Below are 16,287 nucleotides of genomic sequence, written 5' to 3' on the forward strand. Positions count from 1 at the left end.
TGTTTTGTGGGGTTAGTGAGATGCTTGACTGCTTGGATCTGGAGTCAGAATGCAAGTGTTCTTTATTCACTGTTCTCCAGTATTATTATTCCAACACATTTACAAGGTCACAGCCTTATTGACTCGGCCTGTAAAAAGCCAGCATACCACTGGATCATCACCCGCACTCTTGTCCATCTTAATTTCTAACTGTTTGGAATAATGTTTGCTCCACTCTTCCGCATTCATATCCAAATCTTCTTGCTTGTCGCCATAAACCACCCCCCCTCAAAAAACAACAACAAAGAAAGAAAGAAAAGAAAGAAAGAAAGAAAGAAACAAACACTGTTGTATAAAAACGTTCATGCACAAACCTGCTGGCTCCCTCAGACCCAGGACCAGAATATTGTGTATGACAACCTGCAACACAGATATATTATTCATTAAATGTCAGTAAATGACTATGACACTTTGAAAACTGATAGCACTACATTTTTCTGAGAGAATGATGCTGAGTTCGTTGTTAGAATGAAATGCAATGGAGTGAATGTGTAGACCATGAGTGGTGAATAAATGGCACATGGCTGGTGCGTGAACATGAATTCGTACAGCAAGGAAACTTCCAACACAAAAAACCACTGTCTGCATGGGACCAAGCCAGTCCATCACAGTTTTTACACACATAGCTCTCCATTTTCACAGTAAAAGTGAAAATAATACAGTTACACTGTCACTGGGTGCTAGTTTTGAGGTGTACAAGTAAACTTAAGGATATAGGCCCACAGTTAGGACGAGGGGAAGCTAGGCAGGGTGAGGGCTAGGGCGTAAGTTACTCGGTCTAACTTTAGACTAGAGTTCTACACTAGCTTAGACTGGGTTAGATTTGAGCCTTGTTCATATTACTAGGCAGCTAGGGTTAAATTTGGGGTTAGAATCTGATTTTGGGCTGAATTATCTTACTTTGGGTTGGCATTTAGGGCTATGGTTTGGATTAGGGTTAGGGTTAGGGTTAGGTTAGGGTTAGGGTTTGGGTTAGGGTTAGTTAGGGCTAGTTAGGGCTAGTTAGGGTTAGTTAGGGCTAGGGTTAGTTAGGGTTAGGGTTAGGTTAGGGTTAGGGTTAGTACAGGGTTAGGGTTAATAGGGTTTTAGGGTTAGGGTTTTAACAGCTAGGGTTAAATTTGGGGTTAGAATCTGATTTGGGGCTGAAATCTAACTTTGGGTCGGCAATGGATTCAACTTTAGGGCTATGGTTAGAGTTGGGTTAGGGTTTGGGTTTGGGTTAGGGTTAGGGTAAGGGTTTTAAAAGCTAATGTTACTTAGTTAGGGTTAAATTTGGGGTTAGAATCTGATTTAATTGGGGCTGAAATCTAACTTTGGGTCGGCAATGGATTCAACTTTAGTTCTATGGTAAGAGTTGAGGGCAAGGGCTACCTTAGAAATAGGACTACACTTGTTTACTAGTGGTCTGACTTACCCCTTAAAGAATATTTCCGAATTTAAGCTAGCAGGTACCATGGCAGTAACCCCGGGAACCTTCCCGTACACTCTGCACGCCGTTTGCTGGCGAGAACATCGCATTCTAGCAGACGACTCTCATGCCCACTGCCTACCAGTCTCACAGTATAGGCCTCACGCTCCTTTTCCGGGCTCCCATATAAACCTGTGTTAAATGCAGCATATTCCATGAATCATAAAAAATCAATCGAATCGTAGAATTTTTTTAAATTGAAGTAGATGAAGGGAAATTTTCTCTGCTTTCAAGCAAACAACATATTTTGGGATGTTGTCCAGCTCTAAAAAAAGTTAAGAGCCTCCATACGAGACTAGTCATCCAGTCACTCTCAAAAATGATAAAAATAGCAAATTACCTCATACATCAATAAAAAATCATTAAAAATACAAAAACCCTGATTCATTCAACTTCTTCATAACCTGCAGAAGCTCCTGTCCTCAAGCAATGTCAAACACTACCAAAAGTGGCAATTTTCCACTTGACTGATTTTTAATGATTTTTTTGGTAAAAAATAACATTACCTCATCTTTGTACTGCCTTCCCGGTAGGCAATGCGCGAGTTGAATTAGGAGCGTGAGGCCTGTTGTGTGTGGTTTTTTTACATGAACGGTTAAGTTCCGGGGTACATCGGTTAAATTATACGACGAAGAGCGCAACGTATGTATGCAGATAGCTAGCTGGCACATCGTAATTCTAATCTTAGAGTATTCAAATTAAACACACGCAGAAGGATAACAGCACCGTAGTGTCGTCCTACCGTCCCACGGAAAACCAGCATTCCCTACCAAGTAAAAGTATTTAATTTAACGTTTTGTGGTTCCATGTTGAAAGCGGAGATTGAATGTTTTGTCTGCTGGCTGTGCTGTGATAACGTTACATCCGCAATTGAAGTTTTGTAATCTCAGAGTCAGACGCTTTCCTGACTCGGCGTCATTGCTTAAGCAGACAGTTTAGTTGTCACCTCAAAATGAGACCCGACAAACACAAGGCGAAAAAAAGCGCCAATTACCGAAAAGGACAACATGGACGCGCTAGAAAATCATCGAAGGAGAAACAAGAAGACAACCTTAGCAAGCCAGCGCTAAGTGATGACCGTCATCAGTCACAAGTGCATAGCAAGGATGTGTCACGAAGTCCAATCATCTCTCATCATATGGTTACCAGTACCAGTGGCAGTAATAAAAATAGATCTGGTCCATCAACGTATATCGCAGAAGACCTGTCGTCGTCGGTTAAGGTTCGTACAATCTACCTTAATACTTAGCATAGCTTAGCACTCAAATATGTAATAGAGATTCTAACGTTAAGAGGTGCATGCCTCAGTTTGTAAAGTAGAAATCTAACATTAATGGCATGCATCTTTAATGTGATATGGGTTATTTATGTTTTGAAAGATCAAGTGCATTGACTATTCAGAATCATTATTGGTATAATTTTTGTGTCGTAACTTTCATGCATGGATAAACAGGAGGTCCGTACGGGAACCTGGTGGCCTGTGTAGATCTACTGTAAAAGTAACTATACACAGCCTAGTCGCTGTGCGTACTAGGTACACTGCGTAATTACAGCGTCTGGTCGGGCTACTGTAAAAGTGGATATTTTCGCGCGACTTATTTTTTGCGCTTTGCTGGGTGAGAAGACTTTCGCATGTTTTTAATTCCGCGGAATCGTGACACCAAGTACACGAACATACGGCAAGCAAAAATATTCGCGTGCTTTTATTTTTGCGCTGGCTTCTGGTTGCGCGAAATGCGCAAAAATTTCAACACCGCGAAAATTTCCACTTTTACAGTATATTGTTATTAAGATAAGTCTATGGGCATTTCAGAATTCAGTATGGAATAGGTTAATAAGAGAGTGCATAAATTGATTTGTGCAAGAGTATTACTTTTGAGAGAGAATGAATTGAATGTACACACACAACCTCTCAGGGAAATACAATGCTTGCAATCATTTAATCTGTTTTGTGTGATAGAAATACTCAAAGCGCAAGATTGAATCCAACTGGCTGCGATATGACGTCCCCATGGAAGACTCGGAGGAGAGAGAGGCATTGAACACAAAACCCAGAGGACTTGATTTTCAGTCTCTGATCATGCAGACAGGTTAGTATGATCAGTTGAAATGAGACATTCTAACAATCGCAAGGATTTTAGATTGATGAGATCTCATGCTCACTTTGATTCCATCCTGTGGTCCTTGTCTTGTACTCACATAATGTTTTTGCCCTTGGCACAGATGTTTCCAGGATAAACCTAATGTACATACACGTACATACACCATTTGACTAGTAGTGGCCAGTGATGAGGCATGTACAGTGAGCATGACCATTACGCTCTAGAGTTCCATTCCTTTAAATTTGATGAAAAGAATGAAAAATAATATAATTCTGCCGTAATCTGATTTAACCAAATGACAATGTGTAGCATATCAATAGATTTGACGTAAAAATGTATGTTGATTCTTTCATAATTTATTCAACAAATATCTGTGTATCATGGGAGTGTAAAAGGTGTGATAATGTTCTGATATATCCACTATGAATAACTCCTTTATGATGTGCATCTATGCAGTTTGTTTACAATGTAAGTGTGTTTACAGAAACTGGAATAGTGATCCTTTGTGGTTATGCCAGTATGGATTGTTTGTTAGAGGTTGTAATGATACCTTTTCTGTGGTGAACATTTCTAATTTCTGCTTTCTAGTTTTGATAATAATATTTCACAGAGAAACAAGTTGTTCTCATTATCTTTTATTTTTTATCTTGTGTTGGACGTTATCTTGCTCTGAAAAGTTAATCCATCGCACATGTCTTCACATATTTCTTTTCTATCTTCTGCTTCACACAGTTGGTGCTGCAGAACAGTTCCATTTTAAAGACGATACCTTTGATCTTCAAGATGATGAGATCCAGGTACATGAGATTCTTATATCATATTTTAAATTAGTACTGTGTGTGATATTTATGCTACAAAAACTTCCATTACATATATTTTTTCTTCCTGTTTCTCAATTTCAGTGAGAGATGCTGCAAATATCTGCCTTGATTTAAGAAAAAAAAAATCACATTTACATACAGGAGGATAGTGGGCTTAAGAAAGAAGAAAATTTACTGCAGGGGTGAAACACATTGTTGATGATATGGTTAGAAATCATCAGACTGAGCAATTGTACAAATTTGGACGACTTATGAGACTTCCTGAAAACACAAAGATATGCTCCAGATTTCCCATTGTTGTGCAATGATGAGTTGTTACTGGTATGTTTGCACCATGGCTAGAGGTGTTCCATGTTTTCAGATTCGTATGACTAGGTGATTTGGTATTAGGTCAATTCCATTGTGACTTATGGGACAAAGTGACAATTTTCGGTAATTTCAAACCAGTATTCTGAGAAAATAATTACATCAAATGCGTTTTTCTCAGTTCATGGTTAGATCGATCATATCACAGTTTATGAAAACACCATACATAGTTTGAAAAGTATCATTGCATTACGTACAGCAACGAAAAATTGCTGTTGTGACTTATGGGACAAGTGAGGACCACCGTTTTTCACATGGGAAAGTAAGTTCTGAAATATTCTTACACACAGAGTCTCTGGAAAGATATTTTCTTTCCTGAATGTAGCAAAGGGTTGGTGCTTACCCTGAGCCAAGTGGTATGAATATCTACTCATTGTTACAGTAGCAGGATAAGGAAAACCAGTGTGACTGATGGGACACAAAAACGTGACTTATGGGACGCTATCAACTACCACATTTTGAGATTGAGAGAATAATATCTACTGATGCCGGAACAAGTTCTAGAACATCATAAAACCAATCTATGACCAAAGAACATTCAGAAAATAAGCCATCTGAGAATTACACAAGCTGCATTATAGTCATAATAGTGTATCAGAAATGATACATAAATTCTGCAAAAATTGGCAATTTTCATGAAAAATGAAGGTTTTTCGGACATAACTCCACTCCACGTTCACCGATGTTCACAAATGAGGTATCAAAATATCCGTTGTGAAAGGCTGCTTTGAGTAAACAATACCAGATCATCTAATTAAGCTTCATTAATCATCTATACTCAATAGTTTGATTTTCATAAAATGCAACCTTTCCGTGGAATTGACCATTAGCAATGTGCAGCTGAGCCTGTCTTTGCCATTTGTCACCTTCTCAAGCTAGACCCTCTCTCAAAGAACAAGCCCAAATGCAGAGAACACCAGAGGCTGGCAAATAACCTGTGACCCGCAGCATCGTATCCAGCTAATTTGGAGGGAAGCTGCATGCAAAAGTGGCACACTGTGATTCAAGGAACTGTGATCAGCAAGTGAGGAAACGTTGTCATTGAGTAGTTCATCCAGCCATCCATCTGTCAGCTGCACCTTTGATTGGAGACATTGCCTCCATGCAGTGTCTCTAGAATGGGATGCAGATATACCAGTGGCTAGCAACATGGAGCAACATCAAAGTTTTACCATCTTTTGCTGTAAAGAAAGAAAGAAAAAGGTTCTACCATTTCCGTAAGCACTCTGGAGTTCATACTGCAACCAGCATTTAATACCACTGGTCAGGGAATGATGTGAAGCACCTAACAAGTACTACACATACATCATCTAGAGGAGAAGAGCATGTTGGCAGCAGGGGACTCCCCGAGAAGTGAATCACCACCCCACTCCAGACAAGGGAAATTAATAAAGAAAAATTGAGAGTATCTGGACAATGTTCTGTGACCATGCAGTCAAAAGAATTATTTATGATCTGCCCCGAGAAATAGTTAAGGAGCAATAGCACCTGGTCTGCGCCACAGTATTGCTGAAAATCATGCACCATCCTTTAATACATGTACGTGGATGTAACGACCATGCCTTAAGAGTGCCTCACAGTGAGTATCTGAGCCTCTGAGTGCACCTGGCTCAACTGCATGGCAATCCATGGAAGCTTCACAATGGACGGCTTTGTGAAGGTAGACGAAGGGCTGCTAACTGTCCCTGTCGGAGAACACCACGGCGAGGAAGGAGAGGGAAGCCATTCCAGCAGAGAAGCAAGAGTGGCTCCCATCACCCAAGTAAGGCCTTCTGGAATGTCGGTACTCGACAGGCACATGGGGGTTTTGTGAAGCAGAGTGGTCGTGCACACAAGTTCTAGGACAAGGTCAGGACAGGCCCTCAAGTTGTTGGAGTATCCTGGAAGTTCTGCTTGGAAGATGGCTAGCTCAGAGATGTTATGCTTTATGTACGGTAGTCAGCTTTCAATAGCAGTATCACAGGGTTCCAGTTTGTTTGAACAACTAGATGAATTCTACTCATGAAGCAGTATTAACTCTCCAGGCTGAGAATTCTCATAGAGTCAATGTCATAGTATGATATCCCTTGTCTGGCCATAGTTTCAAATGCCTTTCCATGGTCCCTTTCCCTTTTCAATTCTGCTTATTTCATTTTGAAATGCTAATAATGTATGATCTCCCTGACAGTAGGTATGCCCCAGAACTCATTAATTGTATCCACAGGTAGGTGTAATGGAGTTTACTTTCTGCAAACATTATGCTTGATAAAATGTAGATGCTATGTGTCATGTATTCATAGTGATTGTTGTTATAACACATCTTGCTCTTTTCCTGTGTTTGCAGACTGAAATGGAGGCCATCAATAAGCTCTTTACAATCAACTTCAAAGAGGTTGCAGATTATCTCAAAGCAACTCCACTTCACAAACGACTTGACATACCTGAGAAGTACTTTGAGGTGAGTGGGCCATCAAATTCTTATTAATCATGAACTTATTGCATACCATTTTGTGACAAGGTAACATACAATGTATGGGCTAATCCCACTGGAGCATAGTCATTTGAAAATGAAATTACTGCGTGCAGTAGAGGCTCTGCTTTGGAAGTAGGTCTCTATGAATTGCACAATAGCCTTCATTGATAAAAGTCACTTTGATAGACTTATTGGACATTGGAAGTGATTAAGCCTTTTCCCCTTTTTCATCTCGGCTTGATTGATGAGTTGGCAAAGTCTCTAACGCATAGCCAGCATTATATGATGATATACATCTGTGACTGCTTCATCTCTGAGTGAGATATACCAGTACTTCTGTACATGTGTAAAACTTTGTTATACACAAAGAATACAAAGCTCATTGCTACTGTGTTTAACAAGCACACTTGTTTACACACAACACATGCATGTTTGAATGCACAAGCAAGTAAAGCTGTGCAGGGATGGTGCTATTTATAGATGACAAGCAATCAGCTGATAAGTTGCTACCAGTATTAGCTGTGTATTTTGTAATTATACTTGAACAGTGGGATTGCACCACAAACGTGCAATAAAAGGGGGGGGGGGGAAATGGAAGTATATTGTGAATGGTATGCCTGCATATTTTGAATTTCTTTTTGTTATGCTTTAAATAAAGTCATGTTTATAAATTGTCTTCTGTGGTCCTAAGCAATAAGACGTACAATGTAGTAAGGTAGCTCTTAGGGATGGATGGACATGGTCACAGTCCACCTCAGAAATCTAGAATGTCTTTGCGTAATCTCACGCCTAGCTGCTCTCTGACCTTTGCTTCTCTGAGGAGGCATCCTGAAAATATCCTCGTTTCCTGACAAGAAAATGTTTTCAGAAGCCTCCTTGATTTGAGATTTTTTAATTTTTTTTAAATTTTTGTATTTTAAGATTTGTAATTTAGTTTTGTTGTCATTTATTTATTTGTCATTTAACTGTAAATGACACTCGAGTACCTTCTTATTACACTTTGGAACCTCCCTGCCATTTAATCTGATAATGCATTGGTTAAAGACGATTTCATGTGAAGAGGTAAATGAGGTGACACCGCACATGTCAATCTCCCTGGATTTGGTGTTTTCTCCTGATTCTAAAGAAACATGATGCAAATGGTTTGATTTTGCATTTGATGTGCTCAGATACATTGTGGTATGTCTGTAAATGTTAAAGGTGCATAGTCTCTGTAGGAGATATGTTGTTAAACTATTTATGCACTTTCGTCTCTTCTCTCTTTGCAGAAAGATATGTTAGACAAAATATTTATGCACTTTCGTCTCTTCTCTCTTTGCAGAAAGATATGTTAGACAAAATTAATGCAGATGCAGATTATCATTCTGCGAGATTTAGGGAACAGTTGTCGCGAGAAAAGCATGAGAAAGCAGCCAGAAAAGCAGCTGAATGTGATAAACACACTACACAGGAGGATTGTGCTGAAGCAAATAGTGACTGCAGTGAACAAGTGGAGGAAGTAAGTGTGGAACATTGCACAGACAGGACTGCACAAAGTGAAGGTGAATGCTATAAAATCAGAGATGAATTTCAGCAGCAGGAGAGAAGCATAGATAGGAGTTCGGCATCAGAGACTGCTGCTCCCATAGTTGATTGTCGAAGGGATGTGGACTTAGAAAGTGGAAGGAGTAATGGACAAGGGACAGTTGTGTCTGATGCTGAAGAGATGTCTGAGGTACCTGCAGCATCAATAGCAGAGTCCAATATTACTGGTAAGAGGAGTGACTGGTATGGTGTGAATGCTCAAGGTACAGTGTATCTGTCAGGAACATGCCAATTAATACTACACCAAATAGAGTTCATGCTTGCGCTTACAAAGTACACCTATTTTATGTTTTTTTTCTTTTTCGCCTTTTCCCCTGTTGTGTTTCATGTGCTTGATATTTGAAATTTACACATTAATGATGCTTTTCCGTAATGATTGGATTCATTCAATGTAAATTCAGAGAGCAATGTGACAGATGATTATAGTTTCATGGCTTTGAAATTGCATTTAAAAGTTGATGATGGCTGAAAAAATAAACGAGGAGTAAGTAAACCTAGGCCACTTTTGTCAAATTGTGGGACTGCCAGAATACTAACACAGGGTGGTCCACTTGAGCAGTATTTGGCAATGATATGCTAAAATTTTCGCATGATTTGGAAATTTTCCCTTGTTTTTACTGCCATGCCAAAAATTGATGACATCAAGAAACTCGTAAATGCATCTCAAAACTTCATCAAAAATTTCACCAATCCTTGGATTCGAAGTTCATTCACTATTGTTAAAGTTATCTGTAACTAAGGTCAAGATAACTACACAGACCATATACAATTTTACCACTTTAGAACTAGAGATCTTCCAGAACCAAAGTTGCTAGGGGCACTGTGAAAGTATACTCATGCTCAGAATCTAGGCTTTTTTTCCATGAAACATTTCAGGATTTCAATTTGTGGATGAGAAATACTACAAGGTAAGTCAAATTGAAACAAGTATTAAATTGTGAAAAATTTATGCTCTGGTAATGACTAATGAAATGAGAATACAGTCAACCTTGCTTAAGTTGGCCTGGCACAAGTCGAATAATTGCCCAAGTCAAAGATCTTTTCAAGTCCTCTTCTCTTTATATTCTATTGATTTTAATCCCTCATAAGTCGAAGCTATTTCTTCAGTCCAAATAGATTTGACTTAGGCGAGGTTGACTGTGGATATGACATGGTTTTATGTGGTGATAACATGTTACATGAAGCTTTATATTTTGCTGTTTTCCTCTATACAGAAGCATCTACTGAATTACCAGTGAGAACAGATGATGGAGACCCAGAAGACTGGCTTGCAGGGATTCTGGATGAATGAAGTAGCATGTTGGAGTGTTTTGGGTAACATTAACTCCCCATCATCTCCCCCCAAAAGAATAGAAATCAGGAAATAAAAACTTTCTCTCTCTCTCGCTCTTAAACACATACAGGAATGCATATGGACTGGTGCGATTGCTTTATATATTTTTTTTTTCCAGTGGCAAGATGTCTCCACATTATAAAGATTTCACATTTTAGAGTGAAAAAAAAAAATGTGTTGTGCATTCATTTTTCTTCTCTTTATTTGTCTTGAGATTATCCCCTGAAAAGAGCAGTTAATGGTGATTAGTATTTCTCCAGTGCAGTGTATTTCTGACAGTTGAACCTCCAGCCTACAGCCACTTTGACCCCGTTTACAGTGCGAGGCTCGGCCGCGGCTTGGCCGCGGCTCGGCCCAGCCCCGCTTCAGTGTAAACGCGCAAAAGGCCAAATGCGAGGCCCAAATTGGCCTCGCATTTGGCCTCGCTCTGGAGGTGGTCTCGGCTGCGGCCGAGCCGCGGGTGAGCCCGGCCTTTTCTCTGTTGAAACGCAAACTGGGCCAAATGCGCCGCCAATTTTAGTCTGGCTTCCAAAGGTTTAAGGTGGTTTTGTCCTGCAAAGGATTTTTTCCTTCGGCAAAGGCCTTTGCCCATACAACGGAATTCAGTTGGCAAAGGGTCTGCAAACCAGACAATACCAAATTGTGTTTGTTTACAAGCAGAGCGCCACTACGACAAAATATTGAAAGGCTTGAATCAAAAGTGCGGCCGAGCCCGGCAGTGTTAACGGACAAAATTGCGGGGCTCGGCCCAGCCCCGCACTGTAAACAGGTCTTTGTTCTTATCCTCATGCATTTGATTGGATATTTAGGCCATTTTTTCTTTTTCTCTACAGTCTTCTATTTACACTCCTTTTATCGAATTGTAGTTGCTGTCCATTTCTTTGTTCTAGTCTATTTCATTGCACATGTATTTTCTTTCAATGCCTACAATTCTAGTACATGTATTTAAGTTCATATTATGTTTATGATTATACACTTATAATATTGTATCACAGCAAATATTCATTTCAAGCCACAGTGCTTGCAGAATGTTTTTGTTCTGAAATGTGAATGTTGTTACATGGATATAGAAAAAAAATAGTTCTATAGATCTAATGTGAGCTGGTAAATGGCTATTCAGCAGCAGAAACCAGACATCCCTCTTACATTTTAGACCAGAATTATTGTTAAAGTACATTAGATTTTTTTTCAGTCTGATTTCAAGAGTAATTTTGTTTTGAAAGATGAACTGCTGTGTAGACTATTCTGATGAATATCAGTGTGGATGAGAATTATTTTGTTTATTTCCTTTTTTAAAAGAATGTTTTGCACATTTCTTAATTTTTTGTGTGTGTGTCTTTTTAACTGTTTGCCTTCACTGCCATTTCCTTCACATCAGGATTTCTATGTATTTCACTGTGTCACTGATAGACAAGTTGTCTTTTTATTTGCCTAAGATTTATATGCTGTAGGCAATAAAATTCCAGATCCTTTGTCAGTTGAGGCTAAACATCAATCACAGTCAAAGTTCATAGGTCCTTTTTTCGAGTCGGCCCATCTAGAGCAAATATCACTTCAGGTTTTATTGTACATGGTCCTTGTAGCAGTGCAATTCACTGATGATGGGACGGAGTCACGTAAAGATCAGGTTTTAATGTCAGATTATATGACCTTATAATGTGGCAACAGCAGAGTTTTCGCTCATCCGATTTGAGTGGCTTGGTTGAGGTATGGCTACAGTATGAGCTATTTCTCTGTTTATGTCTCTGTCGTGAGGGTTGCTGAAGATTGCCAGGGACATAATATTTTTGGGTTGTCCACCTGTCTCTCCGTCCTAGATCTCATTTTCTTAGCTCAGAAAGAAAAAACAACAACAGCAACATTCAGTATATTTTCTGGGTACCTGGTCAAGGTAAGCTACATGGGGTGTAGATGTGCTGATTAGATTTAAAGGGCCCCTGACATCCAATTCTAGTCGTGTGAAATTTCATTCCATGATAATTTCTGTTGATGTGAAGACCTGTGTGACATCATGTAAGAAAGAATGTTAAATTTTCAGGAAGGAGCTTAGAAGCTGGAATGGTATGAAAAATAAAGTGATTGAACAACTGTAATACGTATTTTGATCCCAGTATTCCTAAGTTTATAATTTGTAGACTTATTCACATAAGCAGAAGTCAACATTGACTTGATTTTGACTAAACATGGCACTTTCTGCTGCATATTAGTTTAGATTGATCTAGTGGTAATGAATATGGTACAAAGTATGAATTTAAGAAATTGGCAGTTATTTTTTTGAAATCATATTGGTGAAAAGTGAAAGGTCAGGTCAAATATCAGAAGAAGAAGAAGAAGAAGTGTCCCCCGTATTAGCAAGGAATGTTCAGTTGATACACAGGGTAGAAACTGACAAGTTTTGGGACAAACCCGATAGTAGCCATACAATTGAAGGTCAAAGGTCACTGTACTTTGTATGAATAAATCCATGTGGTAATTTCACTGACACAAGTTGACATGCAACAGGGCAGGAGAAAATCTTGTCATTTAATGCAAAATGTTGACTCATGCAGAAGTCAACAAGATATTACAACAAAATAAAAGAAATATAATTGGGACATTTTCATTGTGCCGACTTGCACGATTTGTTGACTCTTGCAATGTCAACTTACACAAGGTTTCCTGTGCATCATTCTCAAGCCATAAGTATGGTAAGGAATATCCTAGAGCAATATCGATCTAGAAGGAAAGAAATGATGGGAAAATTGAAACCCTTTAATCATTTTCTCCAAAAAGTACTGTGATTAGATTTGGCAGGAATTACTTCAGGGATTAGGGAGGCAGAGTGATTTAAAAGGTACATATGGTCCCCAAGATGCCTTTTGGTAGGGTTGTTGAGGGCCAAAACACTAGAAATTTCAAACATTGTATGTCTACCTTGATATTCAGGTAAATTTTATGGTGCATAGACACCTTTGAAAATAAAAGGATACATTGTAATTGTTTGTTGGGGGCCCCTAGACAGGCAGTTACGATATAGTGAAGGACATACCATTGAAGAACACTGCAGCAGAGTTGCATCCGAGGTCATACTACAATGTGTTTTGAAGCTTAGCTACACACAGCACGCTGCTTGATTAGTGTTAGTCGACACTGAAGAGCATCAAATGACGATTGCAAAGCATTCAAGTCTTGTCTTTTGTTTTTTATCACAGAAAAAACATTGACGACCTATGCGGCGCTATTGCATTATGATATCCTCATTGTGGATGAATAAATCGTATCAGTACACAGGTATAAGCAATATTTAGCTTTACAATGATAACATGTACTGTATACAGTTACAGGGAAAACATGGACCTCTATCACTTTGACTTAGGTGTTAATTGACTAATGTGAGGTTTACTGTATGCACATAAATACTTGTTTGTATGTTTATATATACAAGCATATAAGAATAGTGCAAGAGAGAGAGGGATGATTGTTCCAGTTCTTGTGGGATTTATTTAAGAGTACATTGTATGTCTATTGTTGTGTGAAAAAATGTTTGCTTCAGAATGGTCTCATATTCATGTAATGCGCAGTTTAATGTTTCCAGGCTAGCATGCCTGTACAGTGACGGGACAGTAAACTGCACATTACTTGAATATGAGACCGCTCTGAAGCAAATGATTTTCACACAACGATAGATATATAATGTACTCTTAAATGAATCCCACAAGAACTGGAACAATCATTCCCACTGATTCCCACAGATCAGTTACTAGCCATCCCCTTTAACACCGCCGTGAATGTAGTGAATCTGCTGTCGTTTTACCTTTCCCTTCAAAATCATTGCTGTTTCATTAAAATATTCAATGTATGTGCTGTCTGCATTGTATGCAGATATTCAGCTTGGTTTTCTTTAATTTTTTGAGAAGAGAACAAAATATGCAGAATAAAACATCCTTGATTAAAACTTCTGGCTAATTATTTGAAGCAGTTTACCACTCATTGACTATGTGTACAGTATTTGTCTACTGGTACTTGTACATGTACATGTATTTACAACCTTGTTGCCAAGATACATATACTAGTACACTTGTATTAAAAACAAACACCTCTGATACTGATTCAGCACAAGGTGGAAATACATGTAATCAAATGTTGCCTGGTCATGTGATGCCGCATCTGGGTATTATATATACGCGTGTATACATATACATGTATATATGTTTGTTTTTGTTTTCATATTTCAGGGATTGGGCTAGGAAGGAAAATAACTTGGACCAGTGTGAGAGCTGTCGCACATACAAACATAGAAAATATCTTACCCACTACCTGTAATTTTTTTTTTTTATAACACCATTGATAACGAGATGTTAGCAGTTTGCTTGCATTATGTTGACATGTATGCTATAAAATACTAGTACTTGTGACATACATGCAGATCTAATGGACACAATTGTAATATGTGTATGTGTTTTATATGTGTATGCATGTGTATGTATATATATATATATACATATGTATACATGAATATATTAAAATACACACGCACACACAAACATACGTCATTCATGTCTGTATTCGTGCATGCACGATCAATGAATTGCAGATCATACTCCTGTAAAAATGCTAAGTGGTGGTGAGGCACCAAACTGCATACAATGCATTGAGCAGTGTAATTACATTCACACACACACACATACATATACACTGTATATCTTAGTTACATTGAATAGTGTACAGTATTTCTAGCATGATTCTTGATTACTAGCAGTAGAATTGGTATTTGTGACATTCATTGATTTTGCTATACATTGTACATTGCAGTTCACGGCCGTGAGCAATATTTTTTTTTTTTTTTTTTTTTATTGCACGGGGAATACCGTGTCAAACAAATGCTCCAGTACATGTGTCCTACACACACACACACACACACACACACACACACACACACACACACACACACACACACACACACGTTGTATGTTATAAATACACGATACGCACGTCTTTGCTAACTAGAAAGAATGGTACCGTACATGCTCCTTTTATGCATTATTCTAGCCAATGTGCTCTCCAGATAGTACGCCTACATATAATTTATAGTGCATTCAAGATTATGTACTTTATACATGTACATGTATAATATTAATACACATGTGTGTGTATGTATATATATATATATATATATATATATATATATATATATGTGTGTGTGTGTGTGTGTGTGTGTGTGTGTGTGTGTAAATTGCACCAAGCCTCATTGCAGAACAACGCAATTAAAAAATTAAGGCCCAGTCAAAAAATGGATTCGATGAATGGTCCATCTCCATAGACAAGTTTAAATCATTGTACAGTCATTTACACATCCTATTGTTTATCACATACATTGTATATAGTGTATTGCTTAGAAATTTTTGAACCCTCCCTCGTTAAACCCAGATTCAGTAACATGTACATCTGTACATGAACCATAGTACCTCCTCTTCTTTTTTCTTTTTTTTTTACTTTCTCCCACAACAGCCCAGTGAATGTATACATGTAGGTTAAACAGCAACCGGGAAGAAAGAAGAAACATGAATTCGTACACTTGTATGTGGAAACATACGATGTACAAGCTACACTCACACAGTAGCAAATTAAGAGACAATAATGTAATTGGTTGTTGAAAAATTAATCGTACGGCCTACATGTCTATGCATACAAAACTGTCGGCAAATTTGCCACGTCTTGCGCTTAACTATATAAGTGTTATTTTATTATCATTAATTATTATTATTATTATCACCATTATTATTATTATTATTGACCTCAAAAGGGAATTTCCTGATTTTTTTTATTTTCTTTTTTTTTAAATGAATGCACAAAAAACAAACAAACATGTGAAACACCTGGCGAAACTTTGAGAAAATCAGAAAATCTGTTGAAAGGTTGTTCAGGTTTGTAAAGATACCAGTAAATTCCCCATACTGCACCTAGATGGTATACCCTTCAACACCTTTTGATGTCATACACAAAATTGCGAATATTGTGAATTTCGCAAATCTTTATTTAAAAGAAAATTACATGTACAAGCATTCCCACCATCTGTTACTCGTTCAGGCTACAAATGTTACAGTAGCAAGTTACGAGACAAAGATGTAACCGATTGTTAAAAT

General features: G+C 38.2%; 1 protein-coding gene across 1 annotated transcript; it reads left to right on the forward strand.

The window, feature by feature from the left end:
- The first annotated feature begins 3,587 nt into the window (after positions 1-3,587).
- LOC139736179 (uncharacterized) lies at positions 3,588-10,123 on the forward strand. Its single transcript, XM_071646914.1, has 5 exons — positions 3,588-3,597; positions 4,342-4,406; positions 7,120-7,233; positions 8,570-8,999; positions 10,047-10,123. The coding sequence occupies exons 1-5, from the start codon at positions 3,588-3,590 to the stop codon at positions 10,121-10,123; spliced, it is 696 nt and encodes a 231-aa protein (XP_071503015.1).
- The last annotated feature ends 6,164 nt before the right edge of the window (positions 10,124-16,287 follow it).

Source organism: Diadema antillarum, unplaced genomic scaffold (assembly GCF_040938485.1).
Source record: "Diadema antillarum isolate AM-2024a unplaced genomic scaffold, OU_Dant_1.0 seq00000633_RagTag, whole genome shotgun sequence".
NCBI classification, from domain to species: Eukaryota; Metazoa; Echinodermata; class Echinoidea; order Diadematoida; family Diadematidae; genus Diadema; species Diadema antillarum.

Excerpts from the sequence above, each read along its gene's own strand:
- LOC139736179 (XM_071646914.1), top strand. Across the intron at positions 4,407-7,119 it reads TTCAAGATGATGAGATCCAG|ACTGAAATGGAGGCCATCAA; the intron begins GTACATGAGATT and ends CTGTGTTTGCAG. Across the intron at positions 7,234-8,569 it reads TACCTGAGAAGTACTTTGAG|AAAGATATGTTAGACAAAAT; the intron begins GTGAGTGGGCCA and ends CTCTCTTTGCAG.